Raw genomic sequence first — 15,687 nt, forward strand, 5'->3', positions numbered from 1 at the left:
ATCGAAAGAGGGAAGAGTTGGGCCTGTGTTTGGGGATAAAGGAGAGGTGGGGCTACGGCATCATTGGTTCAAGAGAGATGCAAAAGGCTTATAAACATGGAAATAAAATGGTGTTTTTAGATTTATTCCCAATAAATCCTCCAAAAAACTGGCTCCACGTGGACGCAGCTTTCAAACAATTAAAGACTAAATAATTCAAAAACAATATTAACAAAGTGACTATGTTTTAACACTCAAATTATTTCTTTGTTTTAGGGACTAACCCTATTTTCATTAAAAGGTTTACAACCAAAAGACTTGATGTTGATGTGTTTGAGAAAGACAAAGAGGCAGAATCTCTGCATTGGAAAAAAAAAAGAGGTGGACAAAGAATTATAAATGGAAATAAATCAATAAAAAGCATCAGTCAGAGTTTAAGGAACACATAAACAGCTTTTCACCCATGGCATATGTTTGTAAAGTTATATCAAAAGGAAATCTCTTCATCAGATACATGCCATTAAATTATCTGAAAATCTGTTGGTGGTCTCAGTTTTTCTACCATTAGCCTTCTACCATGTTACGTCCCACTTTTGTCCAGGGGTCAATAGGACAGTAACACAGACGAAGCTGGACCAAGGATAAATAAAATACAATGATCTTTATTAATAATCAAAACAAAAATGGGTTCCAAAACACAAACAATCCTTCACTGGCTATGATTTAACTATAAAACAAAATAAACTAAAAGTGTCCCTTTCGGATTTTAACAATTGTCTTTAACAGTAACAATTAACAAATAAACCAAAAAATGTCCCTAAAATGGGCTACACGCTCACAGGCGGAATACTAACAAACAAAATAAAGACACTCTCTCAGGCGGACTTCTAATAATCTAACAAAACCAAGCTCCTAATAACACAAAACCTCCTTATTTCAGGCAGGGACAGTACTCAAACTCAGAACACAAAAGCAATTAATCTTATACCAAATCTCCAAAATACACACAGGAAAGTCTCTGAACCACACAAGCAGAAATCTCAAACGTGTGTCTCAAGTGTGTGTCCCACAGTCCACAGCTGACACAAATGATGGTGATGATGCTTTCTTAAATGAGGCCTCTCCAGATTGGGTAGCTGGTTAGGGAGTGAAGCGTAGGACGGCCAATCATGAAGCAGGGGAGGCGGGTGCTGGGTAGTGTCCACAGTCACTTTGTTTCCAGCATGTGAAACTCCCACTCCTCCTGGTTGATAAGCCGGCGGGCGTAACAACATGTTAACGCTTTCTTTGTGGTTAGTTTGCACATGACATTACAGCAGTCTGAGATCCCTCTGCATTAACCTGACAAGACAAAGTCCTGATTCATTGCTTGTGATTGGATTACTCGAAAGTGACATTATTTCTGTGTGTCTGTGTGTTGTAGCCGTGGGCCTTCCAAGCCAGAGAATTCCTGAGGAAGAAACTAATTGGCAAAGAAGTGTGCTTCACTGTGGAAAACAAGACAGCTTTGGGCCGCGAGTATGGCATGGTCTACCTGGGGAAAGGTGCGCCGTCACTTCTAAGAGGATTAACAGACGATGAATAACGTCAACATACATCTTTGACGTGGGGAAAGTAAAGTTGCTGGTGTGTGTTTGTTTGTAACTGAAATATTTCTACCTTCTGGTTGTAGATGCGACAGGTGAAAACATTGCTGAGTCTTTGGTGAATGAAGGCCTTGCGACAGTCCGAAGGGATGGAATCAGAGGGAACAAGTAAGACTTTGCTTCTGAGAATATTTAAGCATCAGCCTGTAAATATTAATTCTGTCAAAGAAAGTTTTTTCCCCCCTCCTGATACAAGAATCAGGTTTTATTTATCCACCAGTTCTTTTATTTCTCGCCTAACAAAGCAAACCACAGGCATTTTTAAACCACTGTCTCAGATGGAAAAACACAACACCTTAGGGAGTACATGAAAGGGGTGTGTTTTCACAACCTTTTCTCTTTTACTGTTAACTCTTAAAATCTTAGATGTTTGCTTTTCATGAGAGTGTAGCAAAAATTATCTTAATTATCCTAATCCAGGCCAACATTTAGATCATGGTTATTTAAAATGATCACCTTGGAAGCATCATGCTTTAATGAATTAAGCCTCTACAGGCAGCTGAAGTGGTTTCTTCAGGAGCTGAGTTGGCTTTTTAAGATGGGGAGTGACTTATTACACTACAAGGCAATAAAAGGGATCATAATCAAAACAATTCTATAAAATCTTGATTATCTGATTATTGTAATCGTAGTAAACCTGAATTTTATTAGTCCTACTGCAGCTATATGTGTTTATAATAATTTTTTTCCCTGCTTCTGACTTGCTCTCCATTTAACAGGGACAGATCTTTATTTTTTTTTATTATTATACTTTATTAATCCCAGGCTGGGAAATTCTTTCTCTGCATTTAACCCATCCTAGTTACTAGGAACAGTAGGCTGCCAGATTCCAGGGCCCGAAATGAGCTCAGAGAACTGGTAGGATGCAAGATGGATGTCAAATTTGCAGTAATTGGGGTACCTCACTGGAAAAACCTGAAAAGTTCAGTACCGCTTCTTTAAAGACTGAATAATTAGGATTTTTTCCTTAAAAAGAATTTAAAATGTTCTCATTTGCTGCGAGGGATAAAAGGAAGCTTCCCTACAAACAATCTGTCTCCGACATCAACAATGTCTTTGTCAAGTTTTTCTCCTTCAAAATAAGAGTTCCCTGCCGGAATAACTTGGGTGCACCCAGTTGCTCTTTGCAACTTCCTGGCTCCTTAACCAATCAAATGCGACTCTCCACGGTTGCCTAACAACAACACGGCAGCGTTTGGTATTTTATGTCGGCAAAAGAGCAGCAGTGTGCAGGTATGGAAGCTAGTAAAAGAAGTGGACCAGAGAGGGTGGATGAGAACGCTCTCCATGTTTTTCTCTTTTGACTGCAGTTCTGATTTGAAACACTAGGTGTCAGTGCTTCTTATTTTGGCTTTAAAGAATCAACCACAGTGTGCATTCAGAGCAGCCAGTGTGTTGCTTTCCAGTTGCTGGCGTGCGATGCGGTGCGGAAAGTGAAACTCGGCTGTAACGTGATGTTCCAGGCTGGAGCACAAAGTTGTGACATGCAGTTTCTCAGCCTCAGATGCTGCTGGACAGCGACCGAACCAGGAATGTACATAACAAATGTTACTGGGCCTTCAACATGATTCACACACAGGTCAGGTGTGTGGGGCTTTGCTCTGGACATTTTATGACACTTCGGTGGCCTCTGTGGTCTTTTATTTTATTATATGCTGTGGAGGAGGCAGCACAGAGAGAGACACGATAAGGGACCTAACAAATCGGTTTAGAGAGCCGGCTTTGTCCTGGGTTGCCCACTGGATACCATCGAGGAGGTGATCAGTGTGTTGCTAACCTTGTAGTCACGCTGCTGCCTAGGGGACAAAATATGAATTAGCTTAGCATCTACTTTCTTTTGACATTGAATTATCCTTATTTATATGCTACTATAAACACAGAAATGAATATTTGACTTATAATTAAAGGTTGAGTATTCCAGTATTCTAAGCAGTAAGAGCCTGGTTTGTATATGATAACGTGCATTTACATGGACATCAGTGTTTTTGGCTATTTAAATAACCAGGGTTCTTATCAGGTGTACAGTTGTGTCTTGGTTCTCATTATTTTAAGAAGCAGAGAATATTCACAAAGCTGGATAAGTGATTACATACCAAATTATTCTGGTTTCTATCTGAGTCCTCAAGGTAGCGTATCTGTGTTTTTCAGACCTTATCCAGGTTTCTTAAAGCAGGGGAGGATGTTTAGCTGTCAACACATAAACGGATATTCCAAAATCAAATCCTAACACTGGGCACATGGATGTCCTGTCATTATCGAGATTCCTTATATCCTCTGGCAGATTTTGTATTATGTGTTGTTTTGTTATGGTGCCATAATCCAAAGTGTTGACATGCAAGACCTTGCTGTACCTTTTATATAAGAAGACTGATATAATAAATATTTTCCCTCTAAAACTATTGGCTCAGTTTAGTTTAGTTTATTAGGCTCCCCATTAGCTGCAATAAAAATCTGCAGCTATTCTTCACCCCACACTCACTGGCTCAGCGAAAAGGCTAGCGAAGTCATTTTGGATGTAAAAAGCTTGTTAATTTGCAACTTGAGTTTGTGTGAAGGGGATGGAGGAGAAATCTCTCTTGGCAGAATGACATAAACTTGTGCTTGCTAAAGCTCATAGTGGCACAACGCTGGAGAGTCTGTGGGGAGATGCATTTAAGTCCTCAACTGGCTGAGTGCAGAGAATTGAGACTGAGCCTCGGTATCCCAGATGGCAGCAGCATGCCCCTGCTGCTATAACAACGTCCCTGTGAAACTCCTTCCTGCCACATAGTCCCTATGCTGTAATCCCCTTAAATACACACCCCATGCTATATGACAAAGTACGGTACACCCCCCTCCAGTGGCAGTATTTGCACATAACACACATTACAAGTAATTTGACTCATGCTGCTGCATTTGTATACTCCAACATGAGCAGAGATGATGTGAACATTTTGCCACTAATGACCCATTTAAAGCATTCTGTGCAATGGCCTATAACAAGCACTAATGTAAATGATGCTTTAAGTGTAAGCTGACATCATTTGGCCGAAGGGGAGGCCCATTACTCAGCAAGGATTCAGCGCCTTTGTTTTTTCTCTCTGTGCGCTTGCCTCCAATATCATTACTCCTCGTGACTTGCTGTGTTGATCACAGTAACTGGGATGTGATGATAATTATGCAGGAGATAATGATGATAGCTTCGGACATTGCAGTTAAGCATGTGTTCAGAAGCTGATTGCTGCTTGCTAACATGGGCAGCCAATGAACAAGCTCATAGTTGGGGGGGGGGGCAGTCTTCAGGACTTGGTGGAAAACCAAGGCAGGGTGCTTTCCCCTTCCCTTTGTGACATGAAGATTTTTTTTTCTCCTGCGAAGTTAAAATAGATTTTTATTACTTGCATATAAATTTTATTACATTGTGGGTTTTTGCTCTCTGTCCATCCATTCGTCTGTCCGGCCGCCCGCCCGCTTAGCGGAAACAGGTTTAGGAGGTAAAGAAGTACATCCCTGTCTCCTGGTGCTTTCAGACGGACACCGCTCTTGCGCTGGCTCCTTTCTGGAGGGTGAGAACTTCGATGCTTTCCAGTAAACCAGCCCACGTTCACACCAGTTTAACCAAAACCAAAGTGACTCTGCAGAAGTAAACATAAACAGCTTGAAAATTTGGTCATGAGAGTTCATGGTTATGTAGTCAAGCTCCATTTGGTTGTATTGGTTTCCCAAAATAATATACGCAGGCGACCAGGCAATTTCAATTGGTTGCCAGGCAACATGGCAATGCAGCAGCATTTAAATCTTAGACAAAATGAATTATTCCAGTGTTTGGTCGACCTCAGCTTGCTTATTTCAACTTTTTTTTTTCAACGGGTGATCTGTTGTCAACCCACCATCTTCATTCATCCTCAGTTAGCTTTTTTTTATTTAAACAGCCTCCCACAAATGCTGAAGCGAGGCGCATCAACATGCTGTGGCTGACAACAAACGTCCAGGGGGTGAACTGTCGTCTGGGTCCACTGTTTAATAGCAGATCTCTTCTACTTAAATAAATACACTGGCTAACGTGGCTTCCTGCAACCTCTTCCAGCTATGCAGAGACAGCAGGGAAATGTAGATATTTGTATCTGAAGTATTTGACAGCTCAACTGAGACCAATGGAGATGAAAGATGTCACCTACAGCATGTTCATATGTAAGGAAAGTTCTCTCCTTGGCCTTGGAGCAAGACTGCTGGCGGAACAGTGCTGCAGTTTCTTCCCTGTCAATATCTGTTTTAACTTGAAGCAGTGTGTTGGATGGAGTTGATGACCTAAAAAGAACCTGATCTATTTGGAGACGGGGGCTAAGTTCACTATCATCTGCCTCCACACATGAGGTTATTTCTTTTTTTTCCTTTTTTAAACCAATCCCTGTCTGCTTTCCTCGATTGCATCCTTAGTGTCCCTCATATCTCTTGTGGCTTTCTGTTCTTGTTCGGTGCTTGAATTTTAAGCAGCTTAAACACAATTCTCTTCTTACAGGAAGTTTTTGACTATTGTTGCTCAATAAGCAATAAATAGTTTCCACCCAGTATGAAATGAGAACATTTAGGACCAACTGGGAAAAAAGGCCATGTGTGTTTTGGTGTTTTTTAATTACAAGCAAGTTAACAGACACTTTTAAGCAATATGATGTGAAAAATTCAGTTTGTGTGGTTTATTTTTAAAAAAACTCATAGCAACTGGGCAGCCTCTGCTTCTAAGAGAAACAAAAGCCTGTTGGGTATTTAAAGTCATGAATAATGGAAGTGGTACAAGGGCCCTCAAAAAGCAGTAGGCTGCACGATTTAGGGAGCCAGCGTGGGATCAGCTGTGGTGTTTGTAGCCAGCTGCGTGAATGCTTTTGAAGAAGGAGTCAGACATCGTTTCTGTCTCCCTACAAAGTGCTCAGATACATTTTTAAGCATTTATAATCTGTTCATTAGGTGGCTGCTAGACACAACTGTGGGGTTTGTCTGGAACATCACTTGATCTAACTCTGTGGATGTTTTAATTCAGGCGGCTTAATGGCCGATTGAACATGTTAAACTTAAAGGCAAACAACCACAATTAAGTTTCTCTACAAACTACTGTATGTTCAAAGCGGGTTTGAACACTTTTAAGGCTTTTTCGTGCTAGGTCATAGCAGTACCTGAAACTCACGGCTTCGGTGCAGCTGTGCTTTTAAACTGTATTTTTAATGTTCAAAGCTGGTAAGGATCTGCTTTTCAAGTCTCAAGATCAGGTTCTCCCAGCTGCAGGTGTCAGCAGCAGCCGGATTTCATGCTGCTAAACTACTTTGTTAAACTCTGTTTTGAACAGCCTGTGTAGAGGGAAGATTTTGGTTTCCTTCTTTAAAGCAACAAATTCAATTTTTAAATGTCTGTTAACATTAGACCTGATGAGCCGTCACCTATGGAGTTGAGGTTTCCCACTGTGGCTGCACGGAAGTACTTTGTAGAAGAGAAATCCTGGGAAGTTTAAGGAAACTTTTGCCATTTCATACTTTATTTTCATAACCACAATCAGGTGTATTTAGGCCAGCTGTTGCAGAAGCCTCAGAAACTAGAGGTTTATCCACTGCATGTGCAGAAAGTATGATTGTGATGTGTTTTCTGATTGTTTATTTTCCTTTCATTTGTGTTCGCAGTCCAGATCAGGCCAGACTCTGTGATTTGGAGGACCAGGCGAAGGCTTCAAGAAAGGGCTTGTGGAGTGAGGGTGGCGGCACACACACCATCCGTGACATCAAGTACACCATAGAGAATCCCCGCAACTTCGTCGACTCCTTGCACCAGAAACCCATTAACGGTAATGAGTTGGTGGTGATGTGCACACCGATGCACACACGAAGAAAACGTGACACATAAAAGAAAGAAATTAAAATGTTTAGTCCGAAATGCATCCTTTTGACTCCAGCTATTTCGTTCCGCCTCCTTTTACCGGTGCGCTCTCATTGTCTCATCCCTGACTTGCTGGAGGTGTAATGTGCCAGTCGATTTATTTCCAGACCATTGCTGGCAACAGTGGCTCAGCTCATTTTACAACCCCTAAAATGATTGAGGGAAATGAACAAGGGGCAGCTATTTTCATTCTTCCATTTCATCCTCTTTCCATCTTTCCGTTCATGAGACATTCAGGGTTATTTTAAAAATAGCTGCAATAATCCAGCTAGAGCTGTTCAGATATGAAGATGTGGCAGGTAAAAGTTCTCAGATAATTTGTCAGTACATGACTTGATCTGAAATTAAATGCATTAGGAGTAGCATCACGGTAACGATGGCATAATCATTTTCTAATCACTTTACAGCTTTTTGTGTACAGGATGTAACTTTTGGAGTTTAGAATTACTGATGCTCCCAGTAACCAACGTGAATTAAAGCTGAATGCAGCCTTCGTATGCTGTGCTCATCCAGGAACCCACATTACTGTTTAATAGAGAAGAATTCAAGACTTCAAGTCTTGATGCTTAATTTAGATTTTTTTATGAAAGCCAATTTTTTTTTCTCCTCATGATGGTTCATGAGGACTCCAGTATGAACCGTCCATGGCACTGATGTGACCCACATGCGCAGAGAAAGACATGACATCACACGTGGTGCGCTGTGTATCCGGGAGTAAATGTGGATGCTACACTTGTTAGCATGAGTATCAGTTTCAAAGGTTTTGTGCATTCAGAGCTGAAAAAATGACTAAACATTGTTCCATTCATTGTTTACATTCAGTCTTACTAGAGTTGGGCGATATGAACCCAATTTTATATCTCAATATTTTTTTACCGGAATCACGATATACCATATATATATATATATATATATATATATATATATATATATATATATATATATATATTTCAGTAAAAAAAAATTTTTTTGGGTCAAGTAACCACAGAAAGTTCTAATTTACAGCCTTCAGTGCTAAATACACTTTTATTAAGGATCAGCAGCACATGTGCATTAAAACAGTTTGACTGAAATTAAAGTAGCTTTATATTAAATGAAATGCTCCTAAAACAAAATGAATGAAAATACGTTTCAATGACCATAACAAAAATACAGTTGTGCAAAATACAAAAGAAAAGATGCTTTTAACTCAAAACAAGTTATCTCGAAATAAACGATATTCCCTCATTCCATATCATGTCTGATAAAGTCTTGATATATTTGATTATCTCAGTATACTGACCTGCCCTAAGTCTTACTTATATGGGATGCGAATGGGTAAATAAAAGTTGGATTTGAGTTTTGTGCTTGCAGTGTTAATGGAGCCCAAGTAGAGTAAAATCCATCAAGGCTGAGATTTTTCTCCCCTCAGAGAGTTAACCTTCACTGATCGTACATCCCACTGTTGAGCTTAAACACTGTTTTTTAATCCAGTCGTTTTCTTCAATCAGCAGCTGCGACGTGCCTTCGGCCTCTGTTAGCACACCGCGCTGTGCTTTTACTTCCTGACATGCTTCTGTTTCTTCCCTGCAGCCATCATTGAGCATGTGCGTGACGGCAGTGTTGTTCGTGCCTTGCTGCTCCCCGACTACTACCTGGTCACTGTCATGCTGTCTGGTGTCAAGGTAACCACCGCTCACTTTGCTGCACATAAAGATTTTATTACATTTGAACTTTTAAGGTTAATTTTTGGGGCATAGTAACGTGTGTTAAATAAAATAAACAGAGCTGTTTGAAGTTAAAATGGTCACTTCTGACAGTCTGTTTCCTTTCCTTCTTATTTCCTTTAGTCTGTTTGTTCCAGCAGTGTCATATCTGTGCCATTAAGTTTCTCCCATCAATCTCTTTCACCTTACCCAGCTTTGCCAATAGACCACTCAAGATAACTAATCTTTTTCAATCTCCTTCTTGAAGATATTAAATCCATTTCAAGGTGTTCTTTGTCTCATTGTACAAAGGCTTATCTGTCAGAAACAAATTCAGCAGTGACGTGAGTTAAAAGGATATCACACAAAAAAGAAGAAAAAACTTTCCCCACTATATGTACGAAAATGTTCTGCTTGTTCCTCTCTGTGTCAATCTAACCGGTCAGAAGAAGATGTGAGTGATTTTATTTCTTTTTCTACTCTCCATGTAGTGCCCCACATTTAAGAGAGAAGCGGACGGGACGGAAACATCGGAGCCATTTGCAGCAGAGGCCAAATTCTTCACTGAATCCCGTCTTCTGCAGCGAGATGTTCAGATTATTCTGGAGAGCTGCCCCAACCAGGTCATACTGGGCACCATCCTTCATCCGGTAAAACACAGGAACCAGAACCTTGTGCTGTCGGTCACAACAAGTTATTTAGTCTTTCCTGTTTTTCATTTTTATTGTAAATTTTGATCTTATTTGTGTCCCTTTGTGGTAGAACGGTAACATTACAGAACTCCTGCTGAAGGAAGGCTTTGCACGGTGCGTGGACTGGTCCATGGCTGTTTACACCCAGGGAGCTGAGAAACTCAGAGCTGCTGAACGGTATGCAATTACTGATGGAAATGAAAAGGTGTAGCTTAATCAGAGTCTTGTGTTGGTCAAACGCATTTAAGAAAACGTCTGAATGCAGCTGATTTTGTTGCAGAAACCCATGTAAACACACATGTAAATCATTGGTAAAAGAAGGTGATCCGTTAAGTTTCAGCCTGGGATATTCAGTGTATGTAAATGAGGGACTTAATACATGTAGTATCTCTGTCTATAATCGCATATTTTTTTCTTGAATGATTAATATTCGTAGCTTTCTTTTGGACACAGGACCTGCTGATCTACAGTTCCCTTTTTAGGTGTCTTGCCATTTTAGTTTGGATCTGAGCTGATGTGTTACAACCCAAAGGTCACACTGTAATCTAACTACTACTGCTGCAGAACAGCAACATCTGTTTTCTGTGACGTATAATAAACCTTCCCTCTAGGATAGTTGTGAGATTGCTCACAACTTGTGAATTCTTGTGCGTCATTGCAATTTTATCCAATCTCTGCAACCTCAATGCAACTTTTACAAATCCCAATAATCCTCCGTGTAACTTGATATACATATGTAAAGAAGTTTATCTCTGTGTTTGAGCTTAAACATGGGTAATATCACCCGCAAGAACCGTAATTTTTACAAAAGCTGCTGCAAAATCAGGCATCTAAGATCCCAAAATCCCAAATAATGCCACAAAATCATGGTGGAACTAAATAACTTCTTTTGTCACTGGAATCTAGTATTTATGAAGAAAACCTTAATGGATATGACAACTTTATGTACCTGTTATATGGGGCTGCATGATGGCAAGATAAGCTGGTAAAAGTATAAATAAAACTTAGTCTTGTTAACACCAACATCTCTATTTTATATTGGTATATTTTGCTCAACTCTGAAATTTAAATGTTAATATTTCTTTCAATACATTTAAGCTAGCAGTACTTTAGTTAAGTTTATTTTATTTTGAGTTTATTTTAGAAAGGGGCAGTGCATATTAATACAAATAAGAAAATATGCAGGATTATAGCAAAGCTAATTTCCATCCTTAGTCCCTTCCCTGGCCAACACAATAAAATAACAATAATAATAATGGAAGGAGATTAAGGTGCACAATAATAAGAATAATGAGATAAGAGCTAAATAAGAATATTATTGATTTGAGACTGGAGGGAGGATGACATCAATTAGGATCTAGGTTGAGGTGTTAAAGTGCAGAGTGCTAAATGAAATCACAGGAAGTTACGTCACATGATAAAGTGCTAAGTGTTGCTGCGTTCCGAATGTGCTCCCTGCTCCCTACATACTGCCCTATATAGGGGTCACACCATTTTGGCGGAGTGTCCGAATGTCCAGAGAGAAAAAAAGTAGGGCACTCAAAATTACCCACAATGCATCTTGAAAAGTAATGAGCATCGATGGTCACTAGACGGGTCAGTATAGACCACAATGCATTGCGGGCAGAAGCTCAACATGGCGCAAGGAGGCGAAAAAATTGAGCTGCGCGAAATTACCTATAAGCAAACAAACAAAGAATAAAATACAACATGAGGAATAAAAAAAAAACATATTTACACACGACTTTGGATTGGATTTGGAATGACATCTTGGCGCGGGGTTATGGTTGCCGTGGTGACAGTGGTAGTCACTTGGTTTTCAGGGAGGAAAAAATGGGCAACTTCGTGTCCGAATCGCCAAGAGAATGAGTCACTATGTAGTGCAGCCCTATGTAGTGAACGAGGGGTTGGGGAGTAGGGTGGACATTCGGACACAGCTTCAGTTACATGATTAAGTGCATCGAGTGACATTGCAGAACGCACAGATATTGATGGACTGCACATTTCCCATACTGATCCTAAAGGTCACATGGGGTCTCAAACCTGATCTGTTTTAACAAATTAAAAACGCATAAGATGAATCGTCTTTGTCTGAACTAAAGCATATAAAGGCCTTTTTAAGACACTGATGTGGAATCTTCTCTAAACTTCTGTAAAGTTTTTCTGAATTTACGTTTTTTGGTTGAGCCCCTTCTGTTCTTACTAAAGTTTTGTTTTTGGCCAGATCTGCTAAAGAGCGCAAGATCCGCATCTGGAAAGACTATGTGGCGCCCACAGCCAACCTGGACCAGAAGGACAGGCAGTTTGTAGCTAAGGTGAGGCCTTAAAGTGGTTTTTCTAAGTCTTGTCTAACTGAATAAAAAGCTAAATGGGGAATGCTTAACAACAACCTTGAAGCAACTGCAAGGCAAATAGCTGGTGTATGGTGAGCAGAAGCACAGAGCAACCCCTAAAATCCAGGAGTTGGAGATATTGGTTTTAGGGGTTAGGAGAAAAGTTTGATATCAAGCATCTTGAAAATAAAAGCAGTTCCTCTGAGTTGTCGGCATGTATTAGTTCTAACCGCGCAAGATTGAAGCCTTGATCCATTTTGGTAAAACAGCCTAACCTCGTTGTCAGAATGAAATCACATATTATTGGTTCCAGGTTGTCACTTTAATATTGTAAAGAAGCTCCAGCCTTAAAACATCAGCTTAAAATCTGCTCTCCTCTGTGAGCATTTTGATGACTTGAACCCCAGCTGTCACTGTACCCAAATATATCAAATTTAAAGTTTCTCTTTTTCTTCTTCTTCTTCTTCAAAGTTTGTCTTTTGTCTGTGTTTGCTCCCTCCAGGCCCTTAACTTTAAAGACCCTGAAAAATTCATGGCTAGCCTGAGAGGTTACATAAAAGGTGTTGCTTTAGCAGTCTGCTTACAGAATAAATTCCATAAACTGCACACACAGAAAGTAGGTATAAAAAAGAGGAAAAAGTGTATGTATACATTTTTTTTCCCGAGTCAGAGGAAAGAGGCCAGAGAAAGGATTAAACATTTATATTATCAGCACTGAGGAGATCTTCCCACCCCCATTTAAAACATGTTGTGGCAAACTCGGGTGTGAATGAAATAGGACTCAAAGAAGAAACTAAATGTGATTTTGTGTGGAGGTACTTTTACATATTTCTAGAAAGTTCTTTATCTCTGTAGGACACATCTTTGTATCCTCCCTTTATTTCTGCTGTTCTGTTGGTCAGCATGTTAAAAGGATTAAACAAAAGTCTGCAACTCCTGGAAAACACATTATCACCTTGGAACGGAACGATTTTCCACAGCATAGGATCCTGATGGCTTGCAAAGTTTAAGTCGTAGGGTTACTCAGGTCTGTTACTGCCCCTCTTAACTCGCCCTGTGGCATCTGACACTTAATACCACAGTGCACAGACTCTCCGAGGGACCCATCTATCCATCAGTCCCTTCATCATATACTCCTCCCCTTCTCCTCATCCACTCCACTTTTCACTTCTTATTACCTGAGTGATGGATAAATGGAAAGGCACAACAGGTCCAATTCCCACAAGTCAATCCTGCTGACGTGTCTTCGTTTTTGACTGTCTGGACTCTCTCTCTCTTTTTCCCTGTCCTCTGTGCTGGGCTCTAAAGAAGCAGATGTAGGCCACGTCCCAGCAGTCCCCTCCCCCCCCGCCCTTCCTTCTGCTCAGGTAACCATTGGCTTGTGAAATGATGGACAAAAAGTGACGTGGTGTAAATCCTTCTACTGGTTTTTCATCGTAAGCTTCAAGCAAAAAACAAGTCATCAAAAACACGAAATTGTTGAAAAACTGAAGTAAAAGATGACTCGAGGAAGTCACACTATGCTCAAGGTCGGGGCAGCTTTTAAGAAATTAAAAAGTCACTTTTTTGGGAGGATAATGAGGGTAAATTAGTTTGCACTTGAGTTGCAGTTGAAATCTGTCAGCTGGAACGGCAATTAGTGGAGACTAAATTATCCAGAAAACCCTCCTTATAAAGCAGTTTTTCTTTTTTTTGCTTCATCATGCAGTCAAAAAACCTGGCAAGTTCATGTGAAATCATGTACTTCAGCTGACGTAATGTTCACTGGCCACAGTCAAATTCCCACCATACAGATGTTGCTTGCACTGGAGGTGGTCTGACACGAGTATTAATCAAGCCTGTGGTAAAAACCAACATGGATTCAGGGATCTACCAACACATTCCCAGTGGCAATGACTGATCTTGGCTACTGCAGATGTCATGCTACCCATTGGCAGAGGGGGGGCAGTATATCCCCACCTCTCCAACATCAGATTAGACCAGTGAGTCATGCTGCCAGCCTATTTGTCTTTTCTGCCTGCTTGCTCGACCCTCATGGAACCTACTTTCCAAAGACTTTTTGCTGTATCTTTCTATCTGTTGTCCATCTTTTTTTTTCCCTTTATGTCTCTGTTCCTGATACATTTTGTTATGAGATAACACTGTCTTTCTGGCTTGCTCCATCTTTCTGTTCCTCCATCCTCCTTCGCGTCTTGCGTCTCTCCACCTCCGACTGATAATTAGCCAGTAAACGCAGTTATTTTTTATTTTACCCTGCTCCTGCCACATTTTCTCTCTTGCACTTTATTTACTTGGGCGGGCCCCAGAATGACCTTGTTACTGTGTGAAGTTGTGTAGGCTGGTGTGTTTTTAGTGTGTGTGTGTGTGTCTTTGTGTGTTTGCATGCCCACCCCCCTGCACTTATTCATTACACTTCTCCCCTTCTCTGTCTCTCTCCTGCATGCTTCCTATGCCTCTATATCGCTCCCACTCAGCTCAGTGATTAGTGTATGATGTATTTTGGCTGCTGTTGTGGGCAGCCTATTTAGCATGTGGGTTGGTCTAATTTCTGTTCTCTGGTGGCAAATGCAAAGGCAGTCTGATTTGCTCTCGTAGAGTAATGAATCTCCCCATGAGCCCAACACACCTGGATCCATGTCTGCAATATTCACTCAGAAAGTTTTGACTTTTTTTTCCAAATTGTGCTTGTTTTTATTGTTCCTGTGCTGCAGCCACACAAACGCCTACATGTTCCAAATTGTGCTTGATGCACTGGTCAGACCTGTGCAGCCTACATCTGAATGACAGCTTAAGTGATGAGCGAGGGCATCTGATGCACATGTGGGCGGCAACATGAGGCGGGCGATTGATTTCTAAGCGTCTTTCAGTCGGCCTACTTACAGATTCACGGTTTGGACGCCTTTTCGATCTCAGTCACATTCTACCCCCAATCTGTCTCGTTACATGAGTGAAGAAGGGCACGTGGAAAGATTCATGATTGGGTTGAGGTACAACTAGTTTTTCACGCTACTTTCATGTTTCACATGTAGATTAGGTCAGTTTTGACATTCCTGTGTAGTTTTCTTTGGTTAAAGCCGATGCTTTCATCCATTGTTTTGAAGTCTCAGCTGCAACTGCTCCAAAGGAGAGAAATGGGATTCCAACGTGGGAATAAAACCAAAAAATCTATGCATGTAACTCTGCTTGTAAAGGTCTGTAAACAAGAGGCTACCAGCTGGTTTTGGGCAGAGGGCCGTGCAAGTCTGCCAGTCGAACTTCAACATTATGTTTGTCTTGTCTTTTTTTAAGACTATTCTCTCGCTCTATTGTATGCCTCCTCTACCCTCCCTTCTCCCTGCTGCCAGTCCCCCAGATAGCCAAACGTCCTCGCCCTGTCCTCCAAACCTTTGCCGGTCTGCTGGGATGCCTCGCTTACTTTATTCAGACACTCAAGGATCTCTTTCTTACCTCGCTC

The 15,687-nt window shown here is 40.8% G+C and overlaps 1 protein-coding gene across 1 annotated transcript in view; it reads left to right on the forward strand.

Moving 5' to 3' along the window:
* snd1 (staphylococcal nuclease and tudor domain containing 1) overlaps positions 1-15,687 on the forward strand; it is a 187,277-nt gene that overhangs the window by 3,733 nt on the left and 167,857 nt on the right. The window contains exons 3-9 of the mRNA XM_041978025.1: positions 1,403-1,523; positions 1,652-1,733; positions 7,271-7,431; positions 9,096-9,187; positions 9,700-9,858; positions 9,971-10,077; positions 12,125-12,215. Of these exons, the coding sequence (XP_041833959.1) occupies positions 1,403-1,523; positions 1,652-1,733; positions 7,271-7,431; positions 9,096-9,187; positions 9,700-9,858; positions 9,971-10,077; positions 12,125-12,215 (813 nt within the window). The remainder of the gene's footprint in view (positions 1-1,402; positions 1,524-1,651; positions 1,734-7,270; positions 7,432-9,095; positions 9,188-9,699; positions 9,859-9,970; positions 10,078-12,124; positions 12,216-15,687) is intronic.

This window comes from Melanotaenia boesemani, chromosome 23 (genome assembly GCF_017639745.1).
Source record: "Melanotaenia boesemani isolate fMelBoe1 chromosome 23, fMelBoe1.pri, whole genome shotgun sequence".
Classification (NCBI taxonomy): Eukaryota; Metazoa; Chordata; class Actinopteri; order Atheriniformes; family Melanotaeniidae; genus Melanotaenia; species Melanotaenia boesemani.